Here is a 16,009-nt window from a genome sequence, read left to right on the forward strand (position 1 = left end):
AGATAGCTAAGATAAAATCAAGTTACAAGCTTTCCACAAGGTGAGGGGGAGGGTGCCCTATAGGGATGGAGGCTATTACGGAGTTCCTTTCCTTCAGAGGTATAGTCTCCTCTCTTCAAGGCCGCAGGTCTATCTAAGGAGGGAAATAACATCTGCTTTCAAAACTGAGCTCTAACAGCCAAACACACAATACTCAGAAAACAGACAATACTGCCTTGTTCTGAGTTTGTGCTGACAGTGGAGGGAAGTGAAACCTCCAGGATTACTACCAGCTAGGTGGGTCGTTCATTTCAGTCCAGGTAACAAGGGGAAGACAGGGCAAAGCCCCTTTCTCTCTGCCGGGCTGAGGACTCGCGCTCCGTCGCCGTGACCACCTGCTTCCTTCTCTCCAAACCAGCGGGTAAAGTGCCAGGTCTCCGTACCTCGCGCTCGGCGCGGAGCCCACGGTATAAACCCACGTAGGCGGTGCGCTAGATAACATCAAAGCCCGAGGCAGGGGCCCGAACCGGAGGGGGAGGGGGCACAGGCAGCCCGGGGAACCAAGCGCCTCCCCCTAGCATTTCCTCTCACGCCCCTTCCAACCTGGGAGGGAGGCTTTTGGTTTCTGCTTTTGTTGTTTTTAAAATTAAAAGTTCAACCCTGGAAGCTCTGGGTCAGACTTTTGCGTTGCAGTCCCGGTAAGTTTTCTCTCGGGTCTTTTGTCTGGCATCTGGCTGGGGAAGAGTTGGCAGGGCGTGCGGGAAGGTTTGGTCGCCGGGTCGCCCCGGGGAGGAGGAGGGGATGCGGCCGGTGGACAGGAAAGCCCGGCGCGCGCGGAGGGCGGAGGGCGGGACAGGCGGCGGCGGCGTGACCCGGAGGCCGCCGGGGAGGAACCTCCGGGATCTCCGCGTGGCGGAGGCGCTGCCGGCCGCGCGCAGGGCGGAGGGCCGGGGCCGCGGGGCCGCGCCAGGGGGGAGCTCGAGCGGGGCCGGGCCGGCGGCCGCGTGGGAACCCAGGCCGGGGACGCGCGGGCGGCGGCGGCGGTGGCGCGGAGCCCGGGGGACGCGGTGGGACGGCGGAGCCCGGCCACCAGCCTCGGGGTGCACCTCAGTCCTCCCAGAATTGCTCAGCAAGGAAACCGTGTGTAGATCTTCTCAGTGACACTGCCCCCACTTGGGCCCCGGTCCCGAAAGGGGCCTCCAAAACAGTTCACTTGGCCAGTAGGGGTGCAGGCAGAGAAATGGGCCCCAAGGCGCACCCCCCCCCCCCGTTTTATAAAATAGCCTATGATGACCACCCCCATTAGTTACAGAATTTTTGACAGTTCAAACTGCTCTTTACCACTCACATTGGTCTTCTTCAAAATGTTTTTCTCTCCACATTCCATTTATAAGATACAGTTTGAGAAACGATTTAAATTTGCCACAAAACAAGCCAAAACTAACTACTTTCCAGTTTAGCTGTCTTTCCTTGCTTTCTGATAACTAGGAAGTTAGAATTGGAGGCAAAATTAGGAAAAGCAATCGCATTTAGAAAGTTAATTCACCAATAGAAAATAAGAAGCTGTTCAATATTGTACACATTTAAAAGAAAAGTTCAATATTGATTTACTGCTCAGAAGAATTAAATTGTGAGCAATCTAATAAAGAAGTTGTTTAACAATTGAAATGACAAAATTGCATGTTTAATTTATTAGAAAGTTCACAGCAATGCCAAATCCATTATAAACACGGTGTCTACAGTATGTATTTCTGTTATGTTCAACAACTATTTGGTTAAAATTATATTCACTCAATTACCATTTTTGACTTAACAAGTTACACAAAGTAGAATTAGTAATAATGGAGCTACCTTAATCTTTATCTTCTGACAGATTAGGTATACTTTCACGTGTAAGTAAATGTTTATTTTTATTTAAGTACCCAGTTGGGAAGTTAGGTTACACGCTGTTTGTGATTGCAATCCATTAGATTTCATTTTATGAGATGATTATATCACATCAAAAATGAAAAACTGCATTATTTCACTGCAAGATTGGAAGCATATTGTGCTAAACAAAATTTCAAATTTAGGCAGTTGTTGGATGATCTTTGCTTTTAAGACCAAAGTTAGTTTTTAATAGGCACATTCCCCATTGTACATGACATTTGGGGTGCAAGCTCGCCATCAGTGAGTGTTCCATTTTTAATTATTCCCATTCTTGTGCATTAAGCTTTTCTTAGCACAAATGAGCTAGAGATAGGATTTCCTCAGGGGAATTTTAGGAGTGAACCCTAGCAGGAAAAACCCAGACGTCTTTATGGGAGCCTCAGGGAACATAATTCAAGCTTGCCAGCGAAGTGGGTGTACAGTCGTTTAGCATGTTTATTCCTTAAAAGGGGAAAGCAGTTTGGTTTAATCTGAGAAATCTCTTTGCATCAAACATTTTTGTTTTACTTTATTCCTCCCAAGTTCAGCATGGCCCCTACACCAGTCTCTTCTGCCTGCTTCCTCAGGTGCACATGTAGGATTTCTGATCCCCAAACTCCTCGCATTCTTTAGGTCTATCTCCAGAAAACCTTCTTCGTTCGTTAGCACGGTCCAGCCCCTCTTGATTTCTCTTCCATAAATTCCCACTCCTTGCTTCCTCTATCGCTTTCTAGCAGCCGGGGTCAAACTCTGGTTTATGGTAATTACTTCCTCCCCTCCCCCTCCCCCCCCCCCCCATCTCTTCTGCCCGGCGTCCCTGGAGCAGGTTCACTGCCCAGGTCTGCACCCCGCTTTCTGGACCTTAAACACCCCTCCTCTTCCTGCCCCGGCTGTCAGGCGGGCAGACGAGGGTTAACGCGCCCGCCGCCGGGGCTCTGGGAACCACCCGCGGGCTCCGGAGCGGCCTCTGGAATAACCTGGGCTTTCCTCAACCTTTTAATAGAACGTCCGCCACCGAAACGCGGTTTCGGTTCAGGGTTCACAGTCTGTCCCCCTTCCACTCTCCGAACCCGCAACCCCGGCCCCGGGCCCGTTGTTTTTAAAAGTTGTTTTTCAAAGTTAATGAGTTTCGAGTTTCACAATGACTTTACCCTTCCCTCCGCGCGTGGCTGAGGAAACCCCCTTGGGGTGCCCCCCTCTCCCTTCCCCACCCCCCACTCGGCCCCGGCGGGGGGCGGGGCTGGGGGACCCCATGACGTCACCGGCCGGCCCACATCCTGCTTCAGCAAGTAAAGGGAAGGTCCGGGGAACTACCGCCCGCCGTCCCCGCCCTCCTCTGGAACCAACCGGCCCCAACTGCGCGACCGGCCGGGCCTTCCCGGGGCCGCGTGACCGGCCGCGCCCGCCCCTCCGCCCCCGCCGAGCGCCCGCCCCGGAGCCTGCGCGACCCGGGCGCCCGCCCCTCGGGGCCCCAGCCCGGCCCCGCCCCGCCCCGCCCCGCCCCTCGGGCCGCGCCGCCGCCGCTGCTCTCCACCCCCCGCCGCGTCCCCGGGCGGCCCGGCGGGGCGGAGCCGCGGGCGGGCAACTGGGTGAGACGCGCTCTCGGGCCCGCCCCGCCGGGGAGACCCGAGGTTCCGGGCTCCACGCGGCCGGAGCGGGACACCCACCTACCCGTGTCCCAGGCTGGGCTGGCGGCCACGCTGTCCAGCGGGGCCTCCGCGCCCCGGCGACCCCGCCCTCCCCCCCCCCCCGCAGGGTTGCCCCTCAGTCCCCCACCGGGGACGCCCCCTCCCCCGCCCGCGTCGCCACCCGCCGCCTCCCTGCTCCCGCCCCCGGGGATCCCCTGCCGCCCCGCCCACCCTCGGGAAAGCCTCGGACCTTCGCCCTCCCTCCCCTGCGCCGCCCAGCCCGCACTCCTCCCGTCGCCCCTAAAGACGCTAAACGTGCCCTCCTGGGTCCCGGGGAGAGGTAAAGCCCGCCCCCGCCCTCCTCGCCCCGGTCCCACGGTCCCAGGGGCCGCCCGCCCCGTCTCGCCCCGCCGGTGCGCGCCCCCGGGCCTCGCCGTCCGGCCCCCGGGACGCTTCTCCCCGGCGGCCGTCCTGCTGCGGCCGGGGGCGTCGGCGAGCGCGGCCGGCTCCCCTCTCGGCGCCTGCGGCCCCCGCCCGCGCGCTCCGCGCTCCCCGCCCCCCGGCCGGCTCCCCTGTTTAATATTTCAGCGCTGGGTGGTGTGAGTGCCAGTCGCCGGCCTTTAGCGTGGCTGCTGCTGGGGCGGCGGCGGCGGCGGCGAGGAGGGGGCGGGGGGACGGAGCCAGGGGCCGGGAGCCGCCGCAGGAGGAGGTTATGTTTGTGTTTGGGGTTGTCAAGTGAAGCGGGGATCCCTGGCGCCGCCGCCGCCGCCGCCGCGCGGGGGTCGCGGAGATTCCGGGCTCCGGCCGCCGCCATCAGCAGCGCTGCTCCAGGGCCGGCTGCAGCGGCCGCCGCTCCGCCCGGCGTCCTGGCAGCAGGTTCGGCGCGGGTCCGCGGCGGGGGCGCTGCAGCGGGAAGGGCGGCGGGAGCGGCGGGGTGGGCAGGACCACATCCCCCTCCGCGGGCGGGGGGCGTGCGGGCGCGCGTGTGTGTATGCGTGTGTGTGTGTGTGTGTGTGTGTGTGCAACCGCCGACCTTGCAGAGGGGATGGCTGCGTGCGGGAGTCGCTTGCCACTTCTGGGCGCCCTCGCCGCGCGCGAGCGGCCCCGAGCTGCGGTCCTGCGAGCTGAGCAGGTACGGAGGGACCCAGCCTCCCCACCCGCGTTCCAGCCGCAGACGCATTTTGCAAGCGGGTGGGGGGGTGCGGGAGACCAGGCCTCGGCTTCCCAACCTCCCGGCTTTGTGGCTTTCTTTTCCTTTCGTTCTTTGCTCTAAGTGCCTGTTTACTCGCAGCCACCTGGGTAGTTTCTTTCCGGGTTGGGAGTACGCGCCTGCAGCAGTTGGGAAGAGGGCCGTGGGTTTAGGCGCGGGTCGGATCTGGCTCCTTAGGGGTCGGGCTGGGGAAGGAGTTGCTGCCGTAGGGGAGGGGGCGCTGGCGGCGGGGAGGAGGCTCAGGGCTGCTGCGCTCGCCTCTTCTCGCCGCCCTCCTGCTCTTCTCCACTCGGGGCTCCTTCCTGAGCTGGCACTTCCATTCTCCCCCCTCCTCCTGGCGTGCGAAGTGCTTTGTTCAGTGCAGCGTTGCAGAGGGGTTTTCCCAGGCTCCGCCCTCCACATTCATTCATGTTTTTTCTCCTTGCAACTAACTGTCTTTACGCTTTTTGATCATGTCATGTTTTTGCTCCATGTGGTATTTATTTCTTTCCCGAAAAGGAATGATTTGTCACTGGCCCTGGTCGCTACAGTGCTGCTGTAGTATTTGAAAATAGCCACTGTTCCCCTCCCACAAGGATTTAAACAAGGGAAGGACAGCTAGGGACAGTGGGTAGGCAGGGAAGGGGGTAGCGGAAAGCTGTTACTGATTGGGAATTTGCATATTTTACATTTTAAGCTCCAGATCTTATGGGAGTCATGTGACTGTGACAGTCCGAGTTCATGCTTTAAAAACTTCCAAATATGACCATTTAAAAGCTTCAAGTTTATTGTTATTTTTAAGAAGAGCTTTAAGTTTAACAGGGAACGTACTTAAGCATGGAATTTATTTGGCCCTAATGTCTCTAAATTTTCTATTGAATCAGAAGCTTCATGCATTGAATGGTGGATGTCATTAATGCAGGGAATTGAGGAACCATATATTTGTAGATAATTTAGCAGAGTGTTAGATGAGGTACATACATAATATTGGACCATCATATTTTATATTCTCCCCCATGCATTTAAAAATACTGCACATATTTTTGGCAGTGCCCACATTTAGCCATATCAGGGTTCAGATACTGAAGTGATATGGAAGTTTTTTTGTAGCCTTCTTTCTATTTGTTCTCTGTTACAGTGAAACCATAAATTTCTTTAACCATATCCTGGGTATATATATTAGATATAGTCTTTTCCACATAAGCTTTCTTAAGGAGGATTAATATTTGAGAATTTTGGGGGATTATTTAGCTCATATCCTATGAGGTGGATACTGTTCCCTAGTTTTACAGTTGGGAAATCTGATCTTTGGAGAGGTTAAGTACCTTGAACAAGGCTACACAGTAAGGGGTAAAGCCTAGCTTTGAAGCTAGACTGGTTTGACACCAAAATATATAGTCATGACTTGTGTTACCCAGCCCCTTTAATAAAACCCGACAATAGATATTATCTCCACTGAGGAAATAGGCACCGGAGTAACCGAGTCACGTGGCGCCCCTTTCCTTAGTGGCTGACCATGGACACATTAGTTAACCTCTCCCCAGCTTCCTAGTAATTTTCTTTATCTATAAAATGGCTAAGTGACAGCTACCTTACCAGCTATTAGAATTAAATTATGTAATGTGTAGAAAATATATAGGCACACAGTAGGTGCTCAATAAGTATTCTCTTGTTTCTTCTACAGTACAGGATATAACAAAAGTTTTAAACAAAGCATTCCTCTTCTATTTTTGGTCTTTGCTTAATGATGAAAAATTTTGTGTTTAACATCATCATAATGTTCTTCATTTGTCAGCCATATTGTAGGAAGTTAAAACTAAAATTTTAGCTCTTGAGGACCTTGTGGAAGAGGAGGCCAGGAAGCTGATTGAGGGAGAAGGATAATTAGGTTTTAGGTTATTACTCTCTTGACATTATATTTCAGATCATTGTTTTTAAAATGTCTAAGTCAGGACAGAGTAGGTTATGCTGTAATAACAAATAAATTCCCAAACCTTGGTGACTTAAAACAACAATCTCTTGCGCTATATGACCATGTTGGGTTAGCGGGAGTTCAGCTGTGTGGTGTCGGATGTACTGGCTGGAATCGTGGCTGTCCCCTGGCAGAGGGAAAGGAGCTCTGGAGGATCTTGCTTCTGTAACTAACCGCTCCATCCTTGAAGCAATGTACGCCTCTTCCACTCCCAGGTCATTAGCCAGAGCTGGTCTCACATTTTAGCTAAACACAGGGAGGCAGAAAGTACAGTCCTCCCATGAGCCTAGAAGGACGCACTGGAATAATGGGGAGTATCCACATACATGAACTGAATTAACTCAGTGAAACGAGAATGTCTGATTGGGTAGACATGTACTGTATACAGCATACCTCTTTTATAGCTGATGCTGTTCCTTAATTGTACCTGGTAATGTTACTTTAAAACACAATTCAGTGAATTTTTCACTCTTTGATAATGGTACATTGTGGGTTTTTTCCTGTTTTTTTTTTTTAGTGTGTGTGTTGGCTGTTGTCATTTTTATTTGAAAATCTAAGGCCGTGGTCGGCAAACTGCGGCTCGCGAGCCACATGCGGCTCTTTGGCCCCTTGAGTGTGGCTCTTCCACAAAATACCACGGCCTGGGCGAGTCTATTTTGAAGAAGTGTCGTTAGAAGAAGTTTAAGTTTAAAAAATTTGGCTCTCAAAAGAAATTTCTATCGTTGTACTGTTGATATTTGGCTCTGTTGACTAATGAGTTTGCCGACCCACGATCTAAGGGAAAAGAGGTCAGTGCCCCTGACTAAATAGTCAGGTATTGATGGTTTAAAACTTCTTATGGCACACTGGTTGAAAAATTGCTGACTTAGTGGGTAGAGGGGAATGGAGGCAAGTGGGGAGGGGAGGAAAGAGAGAAAAAGAATTTTTCCTGTTTGCTTGATGAGAAAGCCAAAATTGGCAAAATGATGTGTCCTATGTTTAATTAAAAGTTAGTAAATAACCTTTTGCAGCAGTCTCCAGCTTGGTTACCTTTTGTTGAGTTTAGTTGGGATGGTGTTGTATTAAGCCATTACCTTTGACGTGTCTTTTTCCTTTGATGGTAGTAAAATATTTTTTTTTTCTTTTTCAGCACATGGATTAATTGATGGACATTAAGTTTATGGAGCTACCTTTTTGTGAACTACTCTTTCTACAATTTCTAAGAAGAAAAAAGGGCCCCTGAATCAAAGAAGATGCCTCGAACTAAGCAGATTCATCCCAGAAACCTAAGAGGTAAGGTTTTGCTTTAAAGAGAAGTTAGGTGTCCAGTAAATCTTATAATAAAGTATGTGGTGACAGGAATGGCAGCTCATTAGATGTTGACCGTGCTTCACAGGGAGCTCCAAGAGTGCTGGTTCCGTTTTCTTGCTCACTTCCACTTGCCCTGCACAATTCTGGTTTCTTCGGAGCCGCTTAACAAACATTTGTTAAACGAATTAATTGAATTTGACAAGATTACAATGCCTTCCCAACCATTAGATGTTGGTATTAAAGTCTGAGACTTACTATCTTGTTACAGGAACCATTTTTGGGTTGAGGAATTTGAAATGAATGGTTGGATATTCTTTGCCATCTGGATCACGATGGATTTCCTTTACCCCTACCCCATACTTCTTTTGAGATTTATTTTTGTACTACTCTATACGGTAGAGTAACAAGAAGTGAAGACAGCTGTCATTGACACTAACTCAGACCATTATTTGCAACACTTGGAGTAAAACTGACCTATTTTTCTTGAGGAAGCAATTGGTCAAAAATATGTATAAAATATACATTTTATACACAGATGCAAAAATGAGTGTTTCCCCTTACCTGTGAAGAGAAATTTTAATATTAGAAAACTTAGCTTATTTTTAAAAATGTTTTGTATTATTCAAATGTGTTTTATCAAGTGGGGATAGCAGTTATCTTTTATATTTAACTTTAGTAAATAAGAGTGTAGCAGTGTCAAGCAATGAACTGTTAATGCAAATAATTTCAAACTGAGTTAAGTGTCTTATAAAATATTTACTATTACAGAAAAAAAAAATTTTCAAGCACATACAAGGTGAAAAATGATTTAAAATCAAACAGATGAATTTAAAATGTTCCTTGGTGAAATAAATTTGACCAGTCACCCAGAAAGTGATAATTGAAAATGTGGTCAGTTTTGTGGCCTGCTTGAATCTGGAAACAGTGCTGTGTGCTGCCTAAGAGTACTAGAACTCTGCTGGCATAGGTGGCTGCTTCCGCCCAAGTTCACATTGATGATTATAGTACCAGTGTTTAATGAGGTGAGGAGTTAAACTGAGAACATAAAGTGTTGTGTGTCAAAGTCTGACTTTTCAGTCATATAGGACATGTTGAAATTGGACCATATATTTGCCTTTCTCTCTCACTAGAATCTGAGCTCCAGAAAGTAGGGCTTTCTCTCATGTATGACTGTAGGCCGGGCCTCCACACCCGCAGGTGCCATCTGAAGTGGTCATTTGGAGGCCTGGGGCCAGCTTTTGTAATTCGTCTGCCCAGAGAGGGCTCCCTGTTCTAATATGTGCCAAGGCCCCCCGGGGCCAGCGGGGGCTCTGGTCAGCACAGTTCGTGGCAGCTTATAGGAACCCAGATATTTGTTGAAGGAATGAATACTTGATTGATCTGGAAGTATTATTCATTAGGTCATGAGTATTAAGTGCTTTTTATATTTAAAATACATACAGTTGACCTTTGAACAACGTGTATTTGAACAGTATGGCTCCACTTATTTACAGAGGATTTTTTTTTCAATAAGTACAATAAATTATTTTCTCTTCTTATGATTTTAACATTTTCTTTTCTGAGCTTACTTTATTGTAAGAATATAGTATGTAGTACATATGCATACAGAATGTGTTCATCGGCTGTTTATGTTATCGGTTCGGCTTTAGTCAACAATGGTTAAGTTTTGGGAGAGTCACAAGTTACCTGGACTTTTGACTGGCGGGTGGGGGAGGAGGTGGGTCTGTGCCCCTATTTTTAGGCCTATATTTCTGTATCAAATAGGTGTACAACTCAACAGATATTTGTGGAACACTTTCATGTGCCACTGTGTTAGGTGATAGGGATAAAATGGTAATCAGATTTGGGTCCTGAAAGGAGTATGGAATTGAAAGCGGTGGGGAGCGGGGGGACAGGTAACCATAGAACTGTGCTCCCACAGTGAGTGAAGAACAGAGCGCTGTGGCACAGAGATAAGGCATCATATTTTGCCCTGGCTGTGTGGGGCCAGTTTGGAATGGGGCAGGATGGTGAGTTAAGGAAGGAAAGGTATCATCTGAACTGGGTTCTTAAGGCTGAGAAATTATCCAAGACACTGACAAGGTAGGGTGAGTGCATTTCATGCTGGGGTGGAAGCATTATAATTTATTATGCTTCAATGGTAGTTTTAATTCTCCATTACTAGTGCATAAGAAGTTTTATTCGGCGTCGGGGGGAAGGAAAGAGGGAGAGAGGTAGGAGATTGGAGTAGGAGAATTAGGAGGAGTTAGATCCTGAAGGTCCATCAAAACTGAGTCAAAATTTAGTATGTGTACTTAAACATTTTAATAGTAAACTTGTGGTGTTTTCAAAGTTTTCTAAGAGAACTTGAAATAAATTGGATTCCGGCCCATTAGCAAGAGTTTAGAAAGTTGCTTGACTAAGGCAGTTATGAATTCTCAGTCCATTGTGTGTGTGGGGGGGGGGGGCGGGGGGGGGGAAGGGGGGAGGGGAAGAGAATAGGAAAGGGGGAAAAACTCAGAGAAGTGAAATCTTTGGTAGAGATAACTCCCATATAGAGTAAGAAAACAGAGTGGAAGTGGAAAGGGGAAGAGAGACTTTCCAGAACGAAGATCTGGAAAGAGATGAGAGTAGATTAGTGACCAAAGCCATGTTGGTGAGACCTGCAGCCTCACTAGACCCAGGGGACGGTCACCTTGACTGGGGTGGGGCAGACTTCATGGAAGGGGAGGTAACTGAGCCAGGTGGTTAGCTCACTGGACAGAGAAGAATGATGGAAAGCTGTTTTGGTTGGAAAAATATGGTAAACAAAGGTAAGAAAGTGCTAAGGTGTGACTTAAAAAAAATTTCCGCTTTCCTTCTAAAAATGTGTTTGAGGACTCTCCCTAGGCACAGTTTGGTGGTTAAAGCAAGGGAGACATTAGCTACTAAAATGTCTTTTTTTTAGCATTTATTTTGTATCTAACTGACAGTTGGAATATCCTGTTTGTTTTGTATTACTGGTGACCCACTGCTTTGGCTTACAGAAGACCCAGCTCATCAAGTGAGCTATGAAATGGGGAGAAAGGAAACCAGAAGACAGAGGGAGGCCGTCCCAGCCAGTGTGCTGTGATGAGTGACTGCTCGTACTGTTTACGCTGTCCCTAGAGGCTTTCATTAAACACATGGCCTCTTTTTTGGCTTCCTTGGAAAATAGTCTGTGAAGTATTTGTCTTGTGTTTGGTAATTAGGTCAGTAATAGAAGATTTATGCTTTTAAAAATTTCTGAGATTATAATTTATTATGTTTCAATGGTAATTTTAATTCCAAAAATATAATTTTTGTTTGATTTATTCTTGGTTCTTCAGCTGGGCTTAGTATAATCCGCTAGATATGCAAAACCATGGGTAAACATAATGTAACTTTCTGGAATATGATTTTTACTTCAGGGAGAAAATGTATACAAGTGTGTATTCACGTATTCAAATAGTATGCGAGTAAAACATACAATATAGGGGTTTGTCCTGGAGGAGTATAGAGAACTTGCATGGATTTGAAATTTGGCATGCCCATACTCTGCTCCCATAAAGAGATGGAGCTTATACTTCCCTGATAGAGGTTTTCTAGTGGAAAAGCATGAGAGGAACTGTATTGTTAAGGGGAGGATATGAATTTGGGGCACAAGTGAGAACAGAATTAGACTTGATGGGCGATCTGTTTAGTTTTTTCTGTAGGAGTGCGGTTTGCTGAATTCTAGTCTTGTCACCCTTAGCCATATAAAATAGATGGAACCTTTGTCTTTGGTGTCTGCTCACATGATTCAGGTGGGTAGAGTTTAACACTGACATGTCCTTTGTGAGGTTGAATAAGAATTTCAGAGGAGCATGAGACAAGCACTTGGTGTTCAGAATAAAGACTAGGAAGTCTCCAGGACACACTATGTGGCAAACTGCAGGGCTGCCCATGTGTGGCTGTGGCAGCGAGCAGTGCCAGTCATTCCTTACTGATCACTAGGCCCCCCACTGCCTTCCAAGTCTTTGCTTGCATTCTTGGGTAACATAGGACGGAGGACTTGGGCACTTGCAGGGGCTCCATGTCAGTCCCCTTAGATAAAGGGTATTTTTGTGCTGTGTCAGGCATCATTGCAAATATGTTTCAGAGCTTTGGGAAAAAAAAGGTGTTACCTATTTTAGTTGAATTTGGGTCTAGGGTTTCAAAGACTCATCTGCTTTAAGATTGGAAATCAGTGTGGAAAACACTAAATATTAACCTTTTGAAAAACGTATTTTGAGAATTTGGTGTAGTTTTTCATTTTTATTGGTTGAGTGCATTTAGCTCTGAACACACTGCAAAAACTAAAAACTTAAAAAAAAAAGAGCTTATTTTCTCTCACTGAGAGCCAGCTTTATTACAGTGCGAGAAGTAGCACTTGGTGTGATCAGAACATAGCCAAGATCCACGTGTGGGGGTCTCTGGATGCCCAGTGCCTTATAAGATGAAGTCCAAAGTCCTTAGTTTGGCTGGGACAGACTTTCCACAGTTTGACCCTCATGTTCTCCAGTCTTTCTGGTGAAAAGTTGTTGCCACTTCAGGAGCTCTGCATGCAAATCCAGCATTGCTGTGCTTGCTCTTCGTTCTGGAAAGTCTCTCTTCCCCTTTCCATTTCCACTCTGTTTTCTTACTCTGTGTGGGAGTTTTCTCTGCCAAAGATTTCACTTCTCTGAGTTTTTCCCCCCGTTTCCTATTTTCTTATCCCCCTTTCATCCCTCCACCAACATGCAGTGGGCCTCCATTGCTTGTGTCTACAAGGTGTCTTACTCTCCTTTTGATATTGCATCATAATCATTCTCCTACAGATCTATCATTTTATCTGGATACTAGTGGCCTGGTGCACGAAATTTGTGCACGGGGGTTGGGGATGTGTTCCTCAGCCCAGCCTGCACCCTCTCCAATCTGGGACCCCTTGGGGGACCTCTTGGGGGATGTCCGACTGCCGGTTTAGGCCCAATCCCACAGGACCGCTGGCTCCTAACCACTCACCTGCCTGCCTGCCTGCCTGATCGCCCCCAACTGCCCCCCCTTGCCAGCCTGCTCGCCCCCAACTGCCCCCCCTGCCAGCCTGATCACCCCCAACTGCCCTCCCCTGCCGGCCTGATCGCCCTTAACCACCTCTGCCTCGGCCCTGCCACCATGGCTTTGTCCGGAAGGTCTCCTGAAAGTTCTCCCGGTCTTAGCATATTACCCTTTTATTAGTATAGATAAGTTATATGTCTAAAGAGACTGTTTTCATCATCTATCTGTGCACAACAAAACAATATTTATGTTAGCTCTTTAGCAAACTATAGGGTTAAAGATAATCTCTCTTCATGAAATTTGTTTACATTTGGAACCTTGAGTGGCAAATGCTTTTTCCAGTAATTGCTAGCCAGTGATTGAGAATCCTGTTACAATGCAAAATTTTAGTTGCCTGAACAGATAAACTATGTACAGTAAATCCTCACTCAACATCCTCAATAGGTTCTGCAACTTTAAGCAAAACTGCCTATAATGAAACTGACTTTACCATAGGCTAATTGATATAAACAAGAATTAAGTTCCTGTAGCATCTCATCAAAGTTGTAATAAGCCCTGGCCAGTGTGGCTCAGTTGGTTGGAGTGTCGTCCCATGCACCAAATGGTCATGAGTTTGATTCACAGGCAGGGCACATGCCCAGGTTGCAAGTTTATGGGAGGCAACGGATTCATGTTTCTCGAGTTCTCTCTTCCCCTCTCTCTAAAACCAACAAAAAACTATCCTCCAGTGAGGATTAAAAAAAAAAAAGTTGTAGCGAAAAAAATTTGAACAACATGAGGTTATTCAAGGATATGCTGTAGTTATTATTTATTTTGTTTTCTATGAGCTTTTGCCATTGGATTCTTAGAGCTTATCTCTTCAGCACTTTAATTAATATAATGGTAAAGTGTTTGGCTTCAGGTTATCAGGGATTAGCTCTGTGGCTTTAGGCAAGCTGGATTGTTGGTTTCCTTGTCTGTAAACTAAAGATAATAGGTGAAGATTAGATGACATGGCAAGTATAAGCACTTGGCACAAAGCTGGACACAGGGTAAACACTCAGTATAGAGAGTAGTCACTTTCTATAAAAACTGGTTTATGTTAAACTCCTGGGTTGCATATGCTTTGCAAAGAGAGGATGAGAGGAATACCTGTATAAAACTTGTGTCTGCATTTTGATGCTGCCTAAAGAACTCAGCATTGATCACTGATATGTCTCTTTCTTGCCCTGAGTACTCGAGGATTGGGGTTTGGAAAAGAGATGATTTGGGAAGGAAAATTCATACTCATTGTGCTGCCTTCTCGATTTGTCCACCTGAGCTCATTCAGATCTTGCCTCATTTTTTGGCAACATTGAATGAAGTTAAACATAATATTCTGTCTGCATCTAGTTCTCAGGAAAGTGATTGTGATTATCATTGAACTGTTATAAAAAATGTCCATGTCACAATCATAATGGGGTTGAAATGAAGTGCTCTAGTACAGCGGTCGCCAACCGGTCACTGATGGTCCGTGAAGTCCGAAAGGTTGCCGACCGGTGCGCTAGTCATCACTGTTATTTAGGTTCTGAGATGGTACCTTCTCTTCATCCTCTGCTCACCTCCTGTGTGAAGACCAGAGAAACCCAACAGAGTGTAGCACTAATTAGATTAATGTGAATGTTTTCGTTTGTTATCAATGTGTGGGCCCACTCCAGTGATTGTTTTGTAAAACCATCTACACTGAATGAAATCTTCCATTTTCTTGTTATGTAGGACTTTCTTGTTCAGTTTATGAGTAGAAGAGGATTAATTTTGATGATTTTCAGGTAGAGTTCCAGCTGTTTATGCATTATTTTTCACATTTGAATGTTAGGTCAGAAGTTCTATGCTGACAGCCTTGAGATTTGAGAAGTCAGAACTTTTTTTCTTCCTTTTTGATGCTGATAAAAATACCATCCTTTATTTCTGAAGTGCACATTTTGTTTTTTCCCCCAAGAAAAACGATTTTAAGTATAATGATGTTACATGCAATAAACATTAGAAGTCAGAACTCTTGTAGAGAAAAGAACCCCAGGGCTTATTTTTAAAAAGTTGTATACGACTATAGCTAGAAAGGAAATACGCAATAACTTTAAAAATGGCTTTGATGATGTAGGTGAAAAAGGGATTTGAAGTTATTAGGAGTTATCATGTAAGTAGCTGATATTATTCAGTTTGACTAGGATAAAAATAGGAGAAAAATTTAATATAGCAAGCCTCCCATTTTTTCCCAGATAATTATTTTTCAGCTCATGTTGAGAGCTTACTTGATGCTCTTGGAATGCTTATTAACCAAATGCTTTTTTCTTTTTAAAAACAAATATGAAATATAATATAATTAGAGCAATGATTTTATTTTAGAACATCTTTGTACAAAATATGTTCTAAATTATAGGAGATTTAATAGTACCTCACTGTAGAGTAGAAAAAAAACATAATGTGCATAAAATCTCCTATCATATACATACATTTTTAAGCACCATATTTAGAACGTAATGTAATTTGAACAAGTCTGGGTTAAAGTTGACTGTGTTATGTGAAAAACATTTTATGAATACATTAAGTGCCTTGTAATACCATGAGCCATTATTCATATTCACTATAGCACAGAAACTTTCTTTTCAATACTCCAGCCAGTCTTTCAGAAGGAAGGCCTTGACCGTTAGGCTTATGGTACAGCATTGCATTCATTCTGACTTTTTTTTAACTTTAAAATGAAAAGTTTTCAGAAAGTTCTTAGAAATTTTCTATGATGAATTTTGTTCTAGAAAATATTCTATGGCTATGCTGCCATGAAAATATATTAAAAAATATATAGTGATAAAATAGTTGGCTACAATATAATTAGAATAGCAGTTGCTAAGAGTGAAACTACTTTATTGATGCAAAACTTCATTTTTGTGGTACTTAGGTGCTTATATACACACTAGAGGCCGGGTGCACGAAATTCGTGCACGGAAGAGAGGGGGTGTCTCTCAGCCCGGCCTGCACCCTCTCACAATCCAGGACCCC

The 16,009-nt window shown here is 46.3% G+C and overlaps 1 protein-coding gene across 4 annotated transcripts in view; it reads left to right on the plus strand.

Moving 5' to 3' along the window:
* Positions 1 to 558: 558 nt before the first annotated feature.
* Positions 559 to 16,009, plus strand: part of HIVEP1 (HIVEP zinc finger 1) — a 164,533-nt gene continuing 149,082 nt past the window's right edge. Inside the window, exons 1-2 of one of the 4 annotated variants that reach the window (XM_079776587.1) lie at positions 559 to 677; positions 7,806 to 7,948. In XM_079776587.1, the coding sequence (XP_079632713.1) occupies positions 7,909 to 7,948 (40 nt within the window). In that variant the 5' untranslated portion in view covers positions 559 to 677; positions 7,806 to 7,908. Of the gene's footprint in view, positions 678 to 3,412; positions 3,856 to 4,207; positions 4,392 to 4,459; positions 4,648 to 7,805; positions 7,949 to 16,009 lie in introns of those variants that run through there. The other 3 variants (XM_079776589.1, XM_079776588.1, XM_079776590.1) reach the window with 3 other exon arrangements.

Source organism: Cnephaeus nilssonii (assembly GCF_951640355.1).
Source record: "Cnephaeus nilssonii genome assembly, chromosome: 7".
Lineage (NCBI taxonomy): Eukaryota > Metazoa > Chordata > Mammalia > Chiroptera > Vespertilionidae > Cnephaeus > Cnephaeus nilssonii.